The sequence below is a fragment of the Nanorana parkeri genome, unplaced genomic scaffold (genome assembly GCF_000935625.1).
Source record: "Nanorana parkeri isolate BGI_ZX_2015 unplaced genomic scaffold, ASM93562v1 scaffold69, whole genome shotgun sequence".
Classification (NCBI taxonomy): domain Eukaryota; kingdom Metazoa; phylum Chordata; class Amphibia; order Anura; family Dicroglossidae; genus Nanorana; species Nanorana parkeri.
This window is the reverse complement of record NW_017306337.1, coordinates 2,326,021-2,343,260: the sequence shown is the minus strand read 5'-3', so window position 1 is coordinate 2,343,260 and position 17,240 is coordinate 2,326,021. Positions and strand designations below refer to the sequence as shown.

Below are 17,240 nucleotides of genomic sequence, written 5' to 3'. Positions count from 1 at the left end.
TCAGGCTTAAAATGTGGAATATAACATGGGTGCAAAAAATGAAAAAAGGGCCTCAGTCATGAAGGGGTTAAATGTTAGTTTCAAAAAGTAGTAAAAACTGTGTGGCTGATACTTGTGTGAGACATGCCACTGGGAATGGCATTGTTAATGGAAATAGCATGTGCACTTGCGTCACCACGCTCATGGACATACAAACTCATATACAGACTGTCTGCATGTGGGGTTATACATCCGTGTTCATGGGTACATTTACACATATACTGGTATATACCCTATTTCTATCAGCATCTGTAGGCAGCCTCAATTATAAGTTGTATGGCCCACAGGTGAAACCTTTTTAAGATCTGGATGAAGTGAAGAAGAAATAGAACCCCTATCGGGTCTTACTACTATCTGGCATTAGAGATTTCAACTCACTATCACACTGACAACAGTTTCACTAGATAGAATGAGGGGGAAAATCTACAACACAAGCAGCAATTAAAAGCTGCCAGGGGTCCTAGCCATCCTCTACTACAAGAGCATTTTTTATTTCTGTCCATCACACAAAGATTTTCCTTTAACTTACTGCTTGGTTAAACTATTGTACCAGGACAATAAGCGAGGGACATCTCTCCAACTATTCCACACACAGAAATGTTTTTTTTTTTAAATCACAAAGCAGGTCACAAGGGTGATATACAGTAGTCTAGTAAATGAAATATATAGGAGATCAATGGAGCTTTGCTAAATCCCTTCACTATGGTAGCTGCATGTTGTGATTTCCATAATCTCAAGAGGTCAGTATGCGCTTGTGAGAATATCCGCCCCAGTTGTACGGTCTGATGAGGGTCCAGTAGGTCAATGGAATCTTCAAAGAACCATCCTCAATCCTTCTCTGCTTCCAATGAGTATATCAAGTTGGTGAAACTCCCAATGTGTGTATACATAGGAAGATAAATGTTGATAGTGCAATTAACAACTATTTAATAAAAGCAAGGACACAACATTCTTAAAGCTGCTCACACCTCGACCTGGGTATGGGGACTGGCGTCAAAGGCTCTAAGCAGGTCTCTGGGACAGAAAGTGAGGGGAATATCTCCCCAATAGGATTACAGACAGAAATAAAAACTTGACAGAAATTTTAACTCTTCATTACAGTCCACACCTGTTGTGTGGCTATTTTGTTCTTCCTCTTTGCTGTTGCTTTGTGTAGAGGAGGTGTTGCTTGTGTTTTGTATTGCATTCTGCTGCTGTCTGCACTTATTTTTCTTTGGTATTGTGTATGGTGACATTAACAGTTTCTTGTCTGTCTGATCTTCATAAGTTCCTGTACTCATGGGGCAGGTGTTGTCTCTATCAACTGTCCCTTATCCAGTGGAACCTCTACAACCTCTTGATGGAAAAAGTCTCAAGTCTTCTGAAGTACTATGGAGGATTCAGGAGGGGTCACTATTCTGGAGTTCACTTACAGATTCCACCCGCAGCCCTTGGAAATAATGTTCAGAAATCAGGGGTTGTTTAAATATTTATTCAAGCAGGAACAAACTTTACCTGCCACCTGGAACACCACAAATCACTGGCCTCTTCTTTTGGTGGTTTTGATTACAGAAAAACTTGGAAATATGTACTGACCACTCACCACCAATGATTTGGGAGAGGAGAATGAATGTTTTACTGACATTGACCACCATCAGCTTGGCAGGGGGGAATTAACTGGTCTCCACATTAAATGGTGGGATTATTTACACCCATGAACTACCAATGATTTAGCAGTGGGGGGATTCTTTACTGCCATCAACCACTAATAATTCAGGCATGGCCACTGGCCAGCAATGATTTGGGGGCAGGGGGTAGATCACAGACCACCAATAATTTGGCAGGATTAATTTACTGATAAACAGGTTCTAACAAGGTTTCATGCTGGGGATACATTTTTAAACCTTATTTCCCCTTTAACCCTTTCTCTGCCACCGACATACAGCATCTGGTGGAACAAAAACATTTTCGATTGGCCAGCCGAGTAAGCCTTACTTTTCAACCTTCTGCTATAAGCTCATGGTGGCTTCAGTGGCTATAAGCTTATGACAGCAGTGTCCCCCTGACTTTTCCGTGTACATGAATAGCTGTCACCAGCAGCAGACAAGCCACTGATGACAGCTATCCATTCAAAATCAAATCTCCACCCCCTGCCACCGCTCGATCCTTCCCACCAGATGCCTTGCCTGCAATCTGTTCCTCATGCTCTGCTATGTCCCACTCTGATCCCTGCTGCTTTCCCCCACCTACATCAGCAGGGATCAGAGCAATCATGCTGCCGGCGCTCTGCAGGGAGGAGAGGGCTTCGGGCGGGAGGAGTCAGGATGCTAAATGGGGCGGAGCACCTCAGGATGCGGAGCAGAGGATCGGTAAATATGTGTCATTTAATTGACCCTTCGTGTACTGAACACTGGAGTGATCAATACTGATTACTCCAGTGTTTATTCTTAACTGAAAAGATAGTAAATATTTACTATGTCTCTAGATATGAATGAACAGGCAGCACTACAGATCACTTCCTGTTCATTCATAACTGGGGACACTTACTATCGCCTCAGTTATGAATGGACAGGAGGTGCTCTGCACAAATCACATCCCGTCTATTCATAACTGGAGACATAGTAAACCTACTATTTCCTCAATTAGTGAATGAACAGTAGTTAATCTGTACCAAGTCCTTCCTGTTCAGTGTGTGCTGGGCTGCAGAGAAGGAGGAGATTGAGCACTCGGTCCCCTCAATCTCTTTTTCCATTTCAAAAGGGAAATATCAGGTATGTGTTTAGAACCCCTAAAGGTGTGAGGCCAACCCCCAGACTTTTAGCATTACATATTTACAGTTCTGTGCACCTTCATTTTTTACCATTCTGCAAAAAAAAGGTGCAATTTGAAATTGACAAAGATTTGTTATACAATAACTCAATACAGTTTTATCTTTTATATTTAGTGGGAATCTTGAACATTATGCTTTTTGTTGGTGTGCTGATCATGATTTTAGTGTATTTTTATAGAAAATATTGATTTGATAAACATTTGCGCAACTCGTGGTACCTACAAAATCCATAGCGGGATCTTTTTATTCTACTGGTCCTCCGCTTTCAGAATATGTATGGTTTGGGGAGTCTTTTACAAACTCTGAAAGCTGCAGCTGAAAATTAAAAAGAACAATTGCCAAACTAATCTGGCTAGCTGAAGTCAAAAGTATGTAGCGTATGTACGTGTAACAGCCTACAGGTATGTACTGGTAAAAGAGCGCGTTTGTGAACAGATGAGAAATGGTTTGTAATGTGCTGGGCATGTAGTAATGAATGGGGGGAGGGGGTTGTAAAGATGAACCAACCCTTTAAGTGTAAACACAGCTGAGTTGGTGAAGAAACCTCCGAGTGGTAGATTCACAATATTTCAGAATGAAGAATAGTTTAAAAAACAAATGTGTTGAAGGAAGGGAAATGTAAAAAAGTTGATCATTTATGCAGTGAGGGCCTAGAGCAGGGGTAAGCAAACTCCAGCCCTCCAGCTGTGGTGAAACGACAAATCCCATCATGCAGCTGAGTCATGCCTGTGGCTGTTCAAGTCTTGGAACGCCTCATGGGATTTGTAGTTCTACAGCAGCTGGAGTGCCAGAGTTTGCCTATCCCTGGCCTAGAGGGATAATTAGCAGAGATGCCCATTTTGCAAGCTCTCAGATATTGACTGGCATTTCTGCACAGGAATCTTTATTCCTAAGTCCCACAATTAGATACATCAAATATTTTTTTACCAAGTGTATAATTCTTTTCCCCCAGACAAATCCTACCACAATAACGAACAAGCACGCATGTTTCGTAGTTAACCCAGTGCTCATTTTAATATAAAATAAACCAGCTTACATCTTCACAGTAAATATAGGCTATATACAGTTGCATGTAGAAAGCTCCATTCTAAGCTGGCTACATACAGAACTATGGTTGCCTGAACCATTGTTTTTTTTTCCTGTGCATTTCTTAACGAAAACGCATTTTTTTTTAACCTTTAGTAATGGGAATAAATAGAATAGAACATGAATATCTTCCAAACAGTTAAAAAAACCTAAATCAGTCCTGAAATTGATTTGTGCTAAAAAAAATAAAAAAAAAAATAATAAAAAAAAAACTAGAACAGAAAAAGGGAAAAAAAAAAGGCAAAATATTATTTGTCAGACACAGGAAAAAGAAAAAAGGAGGGTGCCTGCCACAGGCAGGGAATGAGAAGCAGCGTACAGCCCCACTAAATGGGGCAACTGAGACGCTAGTAATTAGCCCTTTAACCCTTAACGGTAATCTTATTCTCTGCTGCAGCAAACATGGAGAAGAATCGAGTGTTCTCGTTGGCCAGCAAGGTAGACGGTGTGTCGAACTCCGTGACCTGCAACAAACAATTTCATAGCATCAGAAAAAAAACATTATATAGCCATAAATCCATGACAGAGTGATGCTAGACATACCAAAGACAAAAATAAGAACTGTTCTGTACACCTTAATACTAAAGTGAAGCTCCAGCCAACCATAAACACCCATCATCCAGTCTGGTTAAAGGAGAACTATGAGGCGAGTGAAAATCACTCATCCTCCTAGTTTGAGCCGATGTGTGACAATGAAACTGTCACAGGTCGGCTCAATAGATTGGGAAGTGAGCGAACGCATACCGTCGCTCGCTCACTTCTCGATCATCTACCTGCAGAGAGCTCCCCGCAAGGATCCCCCCTCCCCCCTCAGATTCTCCAGCGCCGACTGTCAATCAGCCAGCAGGGTGCTTCGACAGTATTGTGGGGATCCGTCCCGGCTGCAGCGCTCTCAGTAGTTCGCGATATACTGAGCTTTGGGTCACGGGAGGACGCTAGTATATGTCCTCCCGTGACCCATAAGAGAACTATGGGGGAAAATACTTACCCCATAGTTCTCTTTTATGTAATGAATCAAAAATCAATGGCCCATTAACAGTGCTGCATTTTAAAAAGTCATCCATTTTCCGGTGCATTATTAGGTGGGTTAAAGAAGCTACAAAAACCATCTAAAATGCACAGATTTTTAAAAACTCAACAGATGTATTGTATTGCCTTGTACTTCTCTTATTACTCATTAATGGACAGAACTCGGAGGGTTTAGGATCTGCCCATAGGAAACTGGACACCAAAAAGCCTTGCTCCATCCCTCAGGCTTTGTCCCTGAAATATGCACTACCCAGTATTATTTTTACAATGTCTATTAGGAAGCAGACACTACTATGGATGTATATCACACACAAAAATGTACTTTCATTAGCTAAATCTATTCCGTCACCCCTGTATGCTATAAATCAGGCCACACCAAATTCTACTGCATTAGATAATGCAGTTGTGTTATATTTAAAAGATACCATGCTGGAAAGGGTGGTGATTGAGCATCTAAAAAGAGGAGTACAGGGGAAACCTAGCTGGTGCGGTAATGCTCATTTGTAGTCTGTGTGCATAATGGGAGACAATTAAAGTTGTTGCAACCAAGGATAAATATTTGGCCAGGTACTTTAATGCATATGCATTCCAACTGTGCATTTAGCGGTTTGGCTGGATATCCATTTAAAGTTATAAAGATGATGGACACACAGTATGTTGACATCTATGTCCCGATAGTATGTTACCCATACCTAAGGAGGCAATACATTACCTGGTATTTACAATTGCTCTGCAGTATTAAACCTGGGGGTGTTCAGTACCCATATTACTGGCTATTCTTAGCACATGCACTTTTTGCCTATCACATTAATATAAAAGCCTCACACTGCAGCTCCACATGGTTGCAGGAGCATCAAAATAAAAATAACTTTTAAAATAGAGGATAGCATTTTAATGTAACATCAAAGCTGTAATGCATATGGATTTTTTTTAAATGCCATTAAATGTGAACTAACCCTTTAAGTGCCCACACCAATACCAGAAGAGAGAACTTTTGAGAAATATTTTGCATAAACACCTATGGGATATTTACTGGACATAATGGACTTTTCTCACCATGCCTTGCAGGAATATTAGATCACTGGCATTGTACTGCAGTTGACATCACGCAGTATGCCATCAGTATTTTATTTGCACCTAAAGTCTGTTAATATTAATCATGTTGTTAACTCAGACCTGTAACATGCAGTTAAACATTTTCAGAAACTCCATATGGCACTGGTCTAGGCTTCTAAAGCTGCCGTTACGGGTGCCAGACGGCCACTAGCAACCATCAGTAACACAGCGTGAGTAAACTTCTTGTCCGTTGACAGTGGTTATGAAGTCTGATGGAGCAGTGCTAAGTGTTTAAAGGCTTAACATAATTTGGCAGGATTAACATAAGAGATCTCGGTGGTTGTGGACTATACAGCACCACTGCTGTTAATGTTACTCACAAAGCTGTTATGGAATAGTACCGCAGATGTTCTCTACTCACCTGTCCCTGTGTTAGCACCATTATACGGTCAGACCCAAGTACAGTGTGGAGTCTGTGAGCAATAGTCAACATCGTGCAGTCTGAAAAAGCCTCTCTAATAGTTTCCTGGATCAAAACATCAGTCTCTGTGTCCATAGCAGCTGTAGCTTCATCGAGAATAAGAATCTTAAAATAAAGGAAAAATCCTAAAGTTATTCCTTAACAAAAACACAATAAAAACCAGCAGCAATAACTTCACAATTTGAACCGTTTATATCAGGGGTGCCCACAATTTTTTGTGTTGAGATCTACTTTTCAAATGACGAGCTACATGAGATCTACCAACGAAAAAACAACCTCCCTCGCGCTCTCTCTCTCCTGGCTGTCTCTCCTCGTTCTCCTGGCTGTCTCTCCTTGCTCATCCTCCTGGCTGTCTCTCCTCTCTCTCCTATCTGTCTCTCCCCGCTCTCTCTCCTGGCTCACCTTGCTGTCTTTTTCAAACAGTGCAGTGCAACAGGCTGTGCAAACTAATATTCTTTGATGTAATACATAGCACTTCAACCACCAGTATCCACCAGAAAGGTGTCAGAGAGCGTAGCTCAGCCGACTCAGGCTAATAGGTAATCATGTGTGCACAGCTAAATAAATATACCAAAATGCAATAAAGGGGCCGCCATTCACACCCTTCGTGATCTACCAGCATCAGCTTTGAGAGCTACTGGTAGATCACGATCTACCTAATGGGCACCCCTGGTTTATATTGTCCTTCTGAACAGCAAGTAATCCACCTAATATAACCTAAAATGCATATTCAGTACATCTCTACAATACATGCACATTTTACCATTTCATTTACATATCCCTTAACATTTTTTAAATGAGAAATATCTTCTCCCATTTTGCACATCTGAATCCTGCAAGGTTTGGGTTTATAATCATGCTCTTGGTACTGCTTGCTAAAAAACAGAGACATGCTAGGAGTAGGTTGTCATGGGCCGGCATAATTTTTTAGTTTGCTAGAGTCACATTCTTGTGTAGGCAGCATTATAAACACGACAATACGACTTCCCGTGACCCTCAATGGACACCAAGAGAAGGATTTCCTAATGAGTACTAAAATCCTATTAGACACAACTGAATGGAGTTAAAATACATGATCCAAACAAGCAGCTGCGTGTCTATAAATCTGTATACTTGTCATTTAGGGCCGGTTCACACCATAAAAACAGTGCATTCCAAAGCGGTCAGCCTCTGGAACACACTATCGCATTTTGGCCAGCTTTCTGCATTCAGGTGTAGGAGGGGGCGTTCAAGTCAATGGCACCGCAGCCACGCCCCCTCCATGCAATCGACCGCACTAGAACGCGTTGCACATCAGTGCCTGCGTTCTTCTCCAGTGCGATCTGCAAAAATGCTGCAAGCACCATTTGTGCAGATCGCACTGGACCGGAACGCAGACACTGATGTGCAACACATTCTGGTGCAGGCAGTCTGCAAAAATGCTGCAAGCACTATTTTTGCAGATCGCACTGTGCCGCAATGTAGACACTAATGTGCCAAACGTTCTAGTGCGGGCGCAGCTGTGATGCCACTTTAACGCACGGCCACGCCCCTCCCGCAGGATGGAATGGACTACTACACTTATCTCAAGTACTTTGTACGGTCAAAGAGGGAGAAAGAAATGAAGTTAAAACTTCCAGGTCAAGTTACTCCATGCATAAAGAATAATACTAGTACCACGGCCATGCAGCATTTAAACAAATATCTATTCGGGAAGCTTTTTGGTAAAAATGTTACAACACTTTAGTGTGCTGTATAGATTATCTGTCTGCAGGATAGAAAAGATGGTACAGTGAAAGCACCAGTTACATATGACATTCTAGATACTGTATATAGATACTGTATATATATATACATATATAGACTGAAAGAACTCGGCTATACTAAATGTTTTCCAAATGCATACCAAGTGCTAGAAAAACATTAAAAAAAAAAAACACTTATAAAAGAACCTGACCCGATTCAATAAGAAAATCTATCAGTGTGCACTTACCTTACATCGCCTTAATAAAGCACGTGCAATGCACAGCAACTGCCGCTCTCCTACTGAAAAGTTCTCCCCATTCTCCATAACTTCAGTTTCAAGTTTAAGAGGTAGCTGACTCACCTAAAAACAGAATAATCAGTAAAGAAAAATTACCTATATATTTCTAAAAAGGCAACCTCTCAAAAATGTGTCTCAGACAATTGTGATGGTAGCGGCTACTGGGAATCCTGTGTAAACTCCAATCCTGCCTACAGTGTACGGGATGGGTAGGGTTTTCGCCAGGAGTGTTGTGTGCACTAGAAATTACATCTTCTAGGTCTTTAAACATGTCATCTTTGTTGGACCAGATTTATTTTCTTAGTATAAAAACTTGCAAAGATTTGTTAATCACTCCATTATATCCTGCCCTTTTCTGTGAAAATAGTAATTGGGGTAAGAGTGCAAGAACCTCCTTTTGCTGTTAAATGAGTGCAAACAGGGAAAAAGAAGAAGAAGAGGAAGCCACTGTTTTAGCACAAGATACTTACACATTCTTTCATGTGTGTCCTTTCTAGGGAATCCCAGATCTGCTCCTCGCTGTACAGGTTAAATGGGTCCAGGTTTGAGCTACAAAATAAAAAACACAGAAATCATTTTTAGTATGGTGGCCCCACTTAAATACTGCACATTTGTGAAAAAAGAAAGACAACACATTTACATACATGGTGCCCCATTACACTTTTTTTTTTTAAATCCAACCCCTCCACTATACACATCCTAAATCCCAGCTGAATTACACATGTATTAATTCCATAAAAATAAACATCACCCACCCAAAAGAAAAGAAAAAGCGTCAAAAACATTCACAAAAATGTTCTTACCGGACAGTCCCACTAAATAGCACTGGTTCCTGGGGTATGATAGCCAGTTTGCTGCGCAGATCTGCCAGGCCTATGTCACTGATTTTTATACCATCTATTTTAATACATCCACCAGACAGCTCTACCAGTCTAAAAATAGCCATGCCAAGGGAGCTCTTTCCTGCAGAAGGAAAAAAAAATATCACACATTACTTTACTGGTTGTGTGAATGAACATTAAATAGGCACATTTTGCAATTTCAAGACCGAAAAAAAAAAGTGTTAAAAGGTTGGTTCACACCACAGCGCTGCACTAAAAACGCATAGGTACTGTATCAAGTGCACACTATCACACAGCACAATGCCTTTAACGCTAGTTGTACTGAGGGTTGCCATTCATTCTGAATGGCACCCCAATACACCTGCTGGCGGGCGTGCATTGTACTGCACAGTACTGGAATAGGGTGTGGTAAAAAAAAAAGTGAATGCATTATTTTTCACCACACACTATTGCAGCACTGTAAGCGCATGCATTTCAGTGCCATGCAGTGAACCAAAAAAAGAAGAAAATACACTTTTTTCCACCACATGCTATTGTGGTGCCATGCAGTACAGCACATCACACACCAGCCAGGAGGTGCATTGGGATGCCATTCAGAATCGTTGTGCGATGCCAGGTACCGCGCCTTTGGCGCAACTCCATGGTCCCTTACAACCTCCGTTTTACTTTGTGCTTCTAATCGTTCTCAAACCGATAAATCTTGAAGCTTAAAGTGGGCTAGGACTGAAATCTACAATAACGCACACTTCAATCTGTGAAAAAATTCTTGAACTGCTCTGCTAAAGAAATAAAGCATATAGTAAAGTTAACCTCAACTAAATCTAGCACAGTTTACTCTAACACAAAAACCACTTCAAGGTTTTTGTGTTGGGCCACAAGCTAAAAATGACTAAAATCATAGTGCATTAACCATGAATAACTTTGTTTCCACTGTATGACCAGTAGTGCCCTGCTACAGCATGTCAGGGTAAACAGCCTTTCCACTGATCCCCAGATTTAGGCCACTGTATCCCTTCTCAGCTCATTCTTTGGTTTGTGCTTGCCTCTATTTTCATACTTGAGACATGGCACTTTTCTACAAATGTTAACAAGCCGCTAGACTTGTATCCCTTATTCAGATGAATTTGTTGGGGTTTTTTTGTAAATTATTTATAAAAGGATAAAGACAGTCACAAAAGTCAAAAACCGGTACATATAAAGAAGAAACACAATGAAATGGCGGAAACATCATTTTCCAAAGCATACATAACATCACTATGGATTACAGGATGAGGTGATAAAACCAGCAACTGGTAATCGAAAAGTTAGAAACTGAACGTCGCAGATGAATTTGTTTCATTTTTAACCCTTTCCCTTACCGGATCCAGTTCTTCCCACAATGCCAATCTTTTCTTTAGGTTTGATGGTAAATGACACTTTCTTCAACACTAAGGGCAGGTTCTCTCTATATCTCATTTCAGAATTTTCAAATGAGATTTCTCCCTCTTGAGGCCAATCAGCTGGAGGAGCCTTGTTCTTAATACGGGCTGGAGCTTCAAGAGCCAAGGTCTGTAGATTGTTAGAAAGTATTTAGTAAATAAATTAGATCATGTAGAATAGAAAACACATTCTTACAGAGTGCCTGCATAGCAACTTACGAGGCAATACCAGAATAGATCTACAGAGCAAACAGGTAAAACAAAAAACCTCATCTAAAGAGGAAAGCACCTATGACCACATCACAGAATTAATGATCACCTCCCTAAAATAATACACACAAAAAAAATAAGGCACCCACAAAGATGTGGCTTAAACACAAAAGATCTTGAAAAACAGGTAAACCTAAGAACGCTGTAAAATAAAGCTGTCGCAACAATGGGCAGTAACCACTAAAGGAAAAAGGACAACTAAGGGCTAACTTTAGCTTTTGTCAAAACAATCAGTAAAATAGGATTTTTGTACTCACCGTAAAATCCTTTTCTGTCAGTTCATTGAAGGACACAGGGAACAGATCTATGATCTGTTCCCTGTGTCCTTCAATGAACGGAAGAGAAATATGGGGATATAATAGAGGCAGCTGAAGTTATATGCAAGTCTTTGCTATTCCCTATCTAAAACTCCGTATTTGTCAAATTAGGCAGCTGGGCTACCCTGCAGTGTAAACAGACCTTATCAATATAAACTGAGCTGAAGAGGGCACTCGTTGTGGGTCATTCCAGGCCACCATTGTGATCAAGCCCATCACTCATTCTGATCCCATCCACCAACATTCATTTTTTGGCAAGATATGGGCAGCAGACATCCTCTCCACTTTATATTTGTGTCGATGTTAAGAGAGCTGAACCAAGTTTGATTAGTAAAGCATTTTTATAAAGTAGCTAGCTCCTTTTTCATCCAGTCAGACCATACTGGTAACACGACCGATGCTTGTGTTGGCAATCTCAAGCAGCCTGCACAGAGCTGCAAGCGTGAAGAAGGGGTTCAGGACAGTGCTGGGAAGGACAATAGGTTGTTGCTTGTAGCAGAAGTGTTTTGTTTTAACTGATATTACATAGTTTTGGTAGATCTAATCTCTATTAGATCTACCAACAAGTATGTAGTACATATGTCTGCCTGACTGGATATAAATTGATTGAATAGATTATGCGAGTCCTCATATTACATAGTTTTGGTAGATCTAAAGTTGATTATACGGTCAAATTGTAATGCGTGTGGTGAGTCTTACATATGGTACATTCATTTGTTTACACGAATTATGGCTTTCATAAAGTTAAACACCTGAACAGAGGTTTGAGAAAAATACTGGCCCTTGGAGGGACTACACTATGAGGCACACATGCCCAGCTTTTGAGCTTTGGATAGATAAAGACCCTCACCTTGATGTAATGACTGATGCGCTCTACCGATGTGAAACGAGCTTCTGTCTCTGAAGCAAGCCTAACCGTGAACTGGAATAATCCCGTCAACTGCACGCATAATGAAAGAAAAAAATATGAAATGCACATCAACTACTTTGTCATACATGCAGATACATAAAAAGCAGACAATTGTAATCTTCTGCTGTCCCATAATGCTAATGTAATAATTATTGCCATCACGGTCAGATTTCAGCAGTAACGGATGTTAACGGATAAACCTAGAGTATCTACTGTATAATTCTGACAAAGAATATGGACTAAAGACGGGTCCATTTATACATATAAGAGGCCACAATAACATTTGTTCTATTGTAGTCATAGGTGCACTTTTGGTGTTATATTGTGGATTACACATCAAAAGAAGCTGATGAAGCAGAGATCTGCTTCATCAGCTTATTATGACTTATTATGACTGACAGGTGAATGCGGAAGTGATGTAATACACATCACTTCTGCATTCACAGCCCGGACGGAGATCAGCCTCCTCCTGGGGTGCCGCGAACGAGCACATATAGGCGATCGGCGGGCTATGGACCGTGCGTTATCTGCACCGTGCGTGCCCGCCAGGGGGCGCGCGCGAGCAGAAAAAATTGCCGTCTGGAGACGGCAACCCGCAGATGTAGCTGTGCCGTCCGTCCGTTTTTTTACTACGGGCGGACGGCAAGAGGTTAATCACGTAGACTTTAGAGGAAGTTTTCATTCAACTTTTAATAAATCCCTTAAATGCTGACAGACTATTGCCCAAACTGTTAAATGCAAGCACTATTAACCTCTAAAATCCTGAGAGTTTTAGGAGCAGAACTTTCCATTTCCAGTGCACAACACCTTTCTAAATTACAGCGATGAAATTTTAAGGCAAGGCAAATACATTTATTAGCAGGTACCTCTTGGTGATATTAAGGTTAGCTATAAAAAAAAAACCAGATACACTTTAGAGTAATACCCAGCTATTTTAACAGAGCAGCCAATTCCATCTTTGCTGAGGGTAGCACACCTTGCCCTTGAAACTCTAACTCTGTTTTACATGTTTCTGAGACTGCAAGTGATTGGATGACCCAGCTGACAGAGGACACCAATGGTTTTCCAGCACAGGATGTTATGCCCAATGTCGACCAGTGTTGCAGAAAGCTCAGTAGCTTCAGAGATGATTGGCTGCCCTGATAAGTTTTTTGAGTGGAAATATAGTAATATTTCCAATGCAAAACATCCCATTTCTCTGACAATTATGAGATGGTAAAGGAACCTTTTTATTCCACAGCTCTTATTAAGGTCACGGGAGAACATATACTAACCTTCTCCCGTGACCCAAAGCTCAGTGTATATAGCGGGTTATTGCTATTGCCCGCTATATACTGAGAGCGCCGCAGCCGGGGCGGATCCCAAAAATACTGTCGAGATCCACCCACTGACTGATTGACAGCGGGCTCTGCCTATCCAGAGGCAGAGCCAGTTATGCCCACCCCCTTCTCCGTTCATTCCTCCAGTCAGTGCTGGAGGATCGAAGAGGGGATGGGGGGAATCCATATGGGGAGCGGTGACTGACACTCACCTCATAGTTCTCCTTTAACCATTTTCTAACTCAAATGGGATACTTATATTCCATTTGGTATTCATTCATTTTATTAACATTGCAGATTGAAATAAAGTTGCATTTGGGTTAAATCAAAACCATAAAAGCTTAATTACATAAGACACACAATATAACAAGCTGGGCCTGATTTACTGCACCAAAGAAAATTAACCAAATCCGGGATTTGTAACCCATCACAGGAAGATTTTTTACGTCATCAATAACGTTGGAGATTCTCATGGGGCACTGCTCCACTTGTTCTGTATAACCTCTGCTTTGGACAATCTACACTGTCTGGGCTTTGGGACATACCAGTTGAGGCAAGAAGACCTGGGATGGACTTTTGTTCATCAGACAACTCAGAACATGGCATATTCAAGAATGAAAATCAGTGTGTTCCTTTTTTTTTTTTGTAACAGAAGTCGTATCAGGTACAGTGAAAACTGATTTGAAGAGCATTTGCCTAATCCATAATCTTTAAAGTATGTGCAAAGTCATTTCTTATCCTTGGATCAAGTGTAGAAGGATTAGAACCCTCTGAGGTGTTTATTCCTGGAGATCATCGTCTGTAGTATAGCAAGTGATAGGTCACCCAAAGTTTTTGAGTTGTCACAGTAAAAAAAGGTGAGGGGAAATCTTTCAAAAGGGAAGCCTGTTCTAATGACAAATGTCAAAAGGGATTTTTCCCTTGTTTTGTAATGATCTCTCCTTGCTTCTTGCTTTGTCTCTGGAACAGAAGGGAAGGGAAATCTAACCAATCTCATACAGACAATAAAAAAAAAACCCGCAAAGTTCTTAAAGTGAAATTCAACTACACTAATAGCACCCAGGGTTTCCTGCCATAATGTGTAGAGCATATGTGCCTATTATGGTAGACCTGCCAAAGTGTCCCCACTGTAGCGCTGCAATGGCCACGATGTTCCTCATCCCTCCATCGCTGGCATCTTAGCCTGGTATTTTTCTGGATTCTATGATACTTTTTTTGGTTCGGCTTATATTCGGGACGGCTTATACTCGAGTATATACGGTAGACAAGCAGTTTTCTTTGCAACAAAAACCTGTCAGCAATGGGGGTTTTTTATTTATTAAAAAGTGGAGTTTAGTTCCACATTAACCATCTCCTTCTCTCAAAAACTTAATTAAAAAAGGTTCAAAGTTAGACTTTAGGCAGTACATAAAACGAAAAAAAAAACCCCCCACAAAAAACTACAAGATAGGAGCACAACAACCATCTATATATCCATAACAATCTAAGTGACACCGGAGGACAGAAAAGAGGGGGATTTTGTATGCACTCACCAAAGACAAGTAAAAGCCTGCATAAACATCAGCTGCGGGAGTCCGACATGGACCATCACATGTAAAGTGAAAAATAATCTTCTGTTTCACTGGGGTATTCATCAGCTCAGGATGATGGCCTTGAACCGTAGAAAACAGTTTACGGTTTCTAGTGCTTAGGCACATAATAAAACCGTACCACATGGAATATAATTTTTTAGTGTTCATTAAGACAGCTCAGTGCAGAGGTTTGTTGTTTGTTGTTAAATAACATGAACAGAACTTATCAGGGCCCCAATGAAACCACACAGACCTCTCATCTAAGTAGAGAGGGAGACTCTTCTGTAGGGGCATAGCAAAAGAAATATGGCACAGGTCTGAATATGACTCTGGATTCATGTGAATGCAATATTCCTTAATGAAGTGGCTGTAATTAGTTGTGTGCTCCAAGCAATCATTTTGTTTTTAAAATATGTGTACCTTTCAACTGAAACATCAAACTTACCTGTACTGCGTATGACATAGCAAGCCCGGCATACGCTGGAGAGATGTTGCCATGCATCATGACAATCATAAGGCCGGTGGTGGAAATCAGGGAAATACTAATTATGTCCAAACGTATAGCCAACCAGCGCATGGCACAGTTAAACAAATAGAATGGAGCCTGATTACTGTCCAACAACTCCTGGTACCTAAAACAGAGTTAAGGGGAAAAGAACGGACATAAGAAAGGTCTATAAATGGTAGTGAATGATACCTTCTAAAACCCAGACTTCCAAGCATTGCATTTAATGCTTAATTTCAGGCAAAAGCTGAAATATGCCCCCACCATTAACGTAGACCCACATATTTTACAGGCCTTCTGATGTTGCATCAAACCTTCCCAGTGATCCTCTATGGGTCCTGGCACAGATATCAGTAGGAGTGGCTGCAACTACCCTCCCACCTAGCCTTCCTTTTCCCAGACTGCTGCTCCCCATTTTTTTTGAGACCCACTTGGAAATGCAAGTGAAAAATTATATATTGTGTGCTTACCTGTGCAGAAACTCATGACCTTTATTATATGCATGGATTGTGGACAGTCCTTGAATACTAGATGTAATATGTGATAAGAATGGACTTTGTGTGATGTTATCCAGTCGCTTCAACTCACGGATAAAAACCCTAAAAAAATAATCAAACAAAATGCATTTAGTTCCTTTAAAGTAATAAATAAGACAATAAAGCTACAGACTTCTAGCAGACCTGCAAAGCCGAAATATTTTCTTTGGATTGTGAAGCTTACTGAAAATTATTTGTAGAATTCTATATGCAACATTTCCGTCTCAGTGTGCAGAAGCTTGTATTCACAATTCTAGAGAGTCTTTGCAGAGAGGTACTTACCTAGAAACAACGTGCAATATGGTGAAGAGGACAACTAGTGGCCCAACAGCTACTAGGAACCACGGGAAGACTGAAGAAATTACTCCCAGGCAAAAGAACACTAGTATAACGTTTTGAATAAACATTTCAGCTTGAAAGGGAAGCCGCACATCAACTGGATATGAAAAGAAAAAGACAACAGAATAATTAACATGTCTACATCTTTGTTCCTCAAAGATAGAGAAAATGATTTAGGTAAAACAGCTGATTATGAACAATGCTGGGAAAATGCTCAAATGGAATTAGGACACACAGCTTACTAGTCTCATTTTTTTAAATTAAAATCCTATAAAACGTAGTACTGTTTGCACTAATAGGTGTATTACTATCATAAATGCCCTCATTAAACACCAGCCTGGAAGATGTTTGTCATCACCGGATTATGTCTTATACTCATAAAAAGTCATCTGACCATTCTGGGAACCATTAGTCAAATAATTGTATGCAGTCGCTAATAGGTAGGAAAAGCCAGTACAAGATAGTGTTGTGTATTAATTACAAATGGGTGTCCAGGAAAAACTACCCGAATCATCATAAATTAATAATTCTCAACTGTTCGCACCATGTGACCAAGCTCCAACCAAGACACACAAAAAACTGATGTGGGCAACAACTAATACTGTTAATGTGAAGGGGGGACGGGGACTGATGTGAAAAGGAAGGGGGCTATTATTGTGAAAGCGGGGGACGGGGGATTACTGCCGTGAA

At 40.7% G+C, this 17,240-nt stretch overlaps 1 protein-coding gene across 2 annotated transcripts in view; it reads right to left on the bottom strand.

Moving 5' to 3' along the window:
* Positions 1-3,839: 3,839 nt before the first annotated feature.
* ABCC5 (ATP binding cassette subfamily C member 5) overlaps positions 3,840-17,240 on the bottom strand; it is a 60,081-nt gene continuing 46,680 nt past the window's right edge. For both annotated transcript variants that reach the window (XM_018576533.1, XM_018576534.1), the window contains exons 21-30: positions 16,494-16,647; positions 16,146-16,274; positions 15,616-15,802; positions 12,221-12,310; positions 10,724-10,913; positions 9,327-9,486; positions 8,994-9,072; positions 8,473-8,586; positions 6,441-6,605; positions 3,840-4,398 (exon numbers count right to left, since the gene is read on the bottom strand). In XM_018576533.1, the coding sequence (XP_018432035.1) occupies positions 4,297-4,398; positions 6,441-6,605; positions 8,473-8,586; positions 8,994-9,072; positions 9,327-9,486; positions 10,724-10,913; positions 12,221-12,310; positions 15,616-15,802; positions 16,146-16,274; positions 16,494-16,647 (1,370 nt within the window). In that variant the 3' untranslated portion in view covers positions 3,840-4,296. The remainder of the gene's footprint in view (positions 4,399-6,440; positions 6,606-8,472; positions 8,587-8,993; positions 9,073-9,326; positions 9,487-10,723; positions 10,914-12,220; positions 12,311-15,615; positions 15,803-16,145; positions 16,275-16,493; positions 16,648-17,240) is intronic.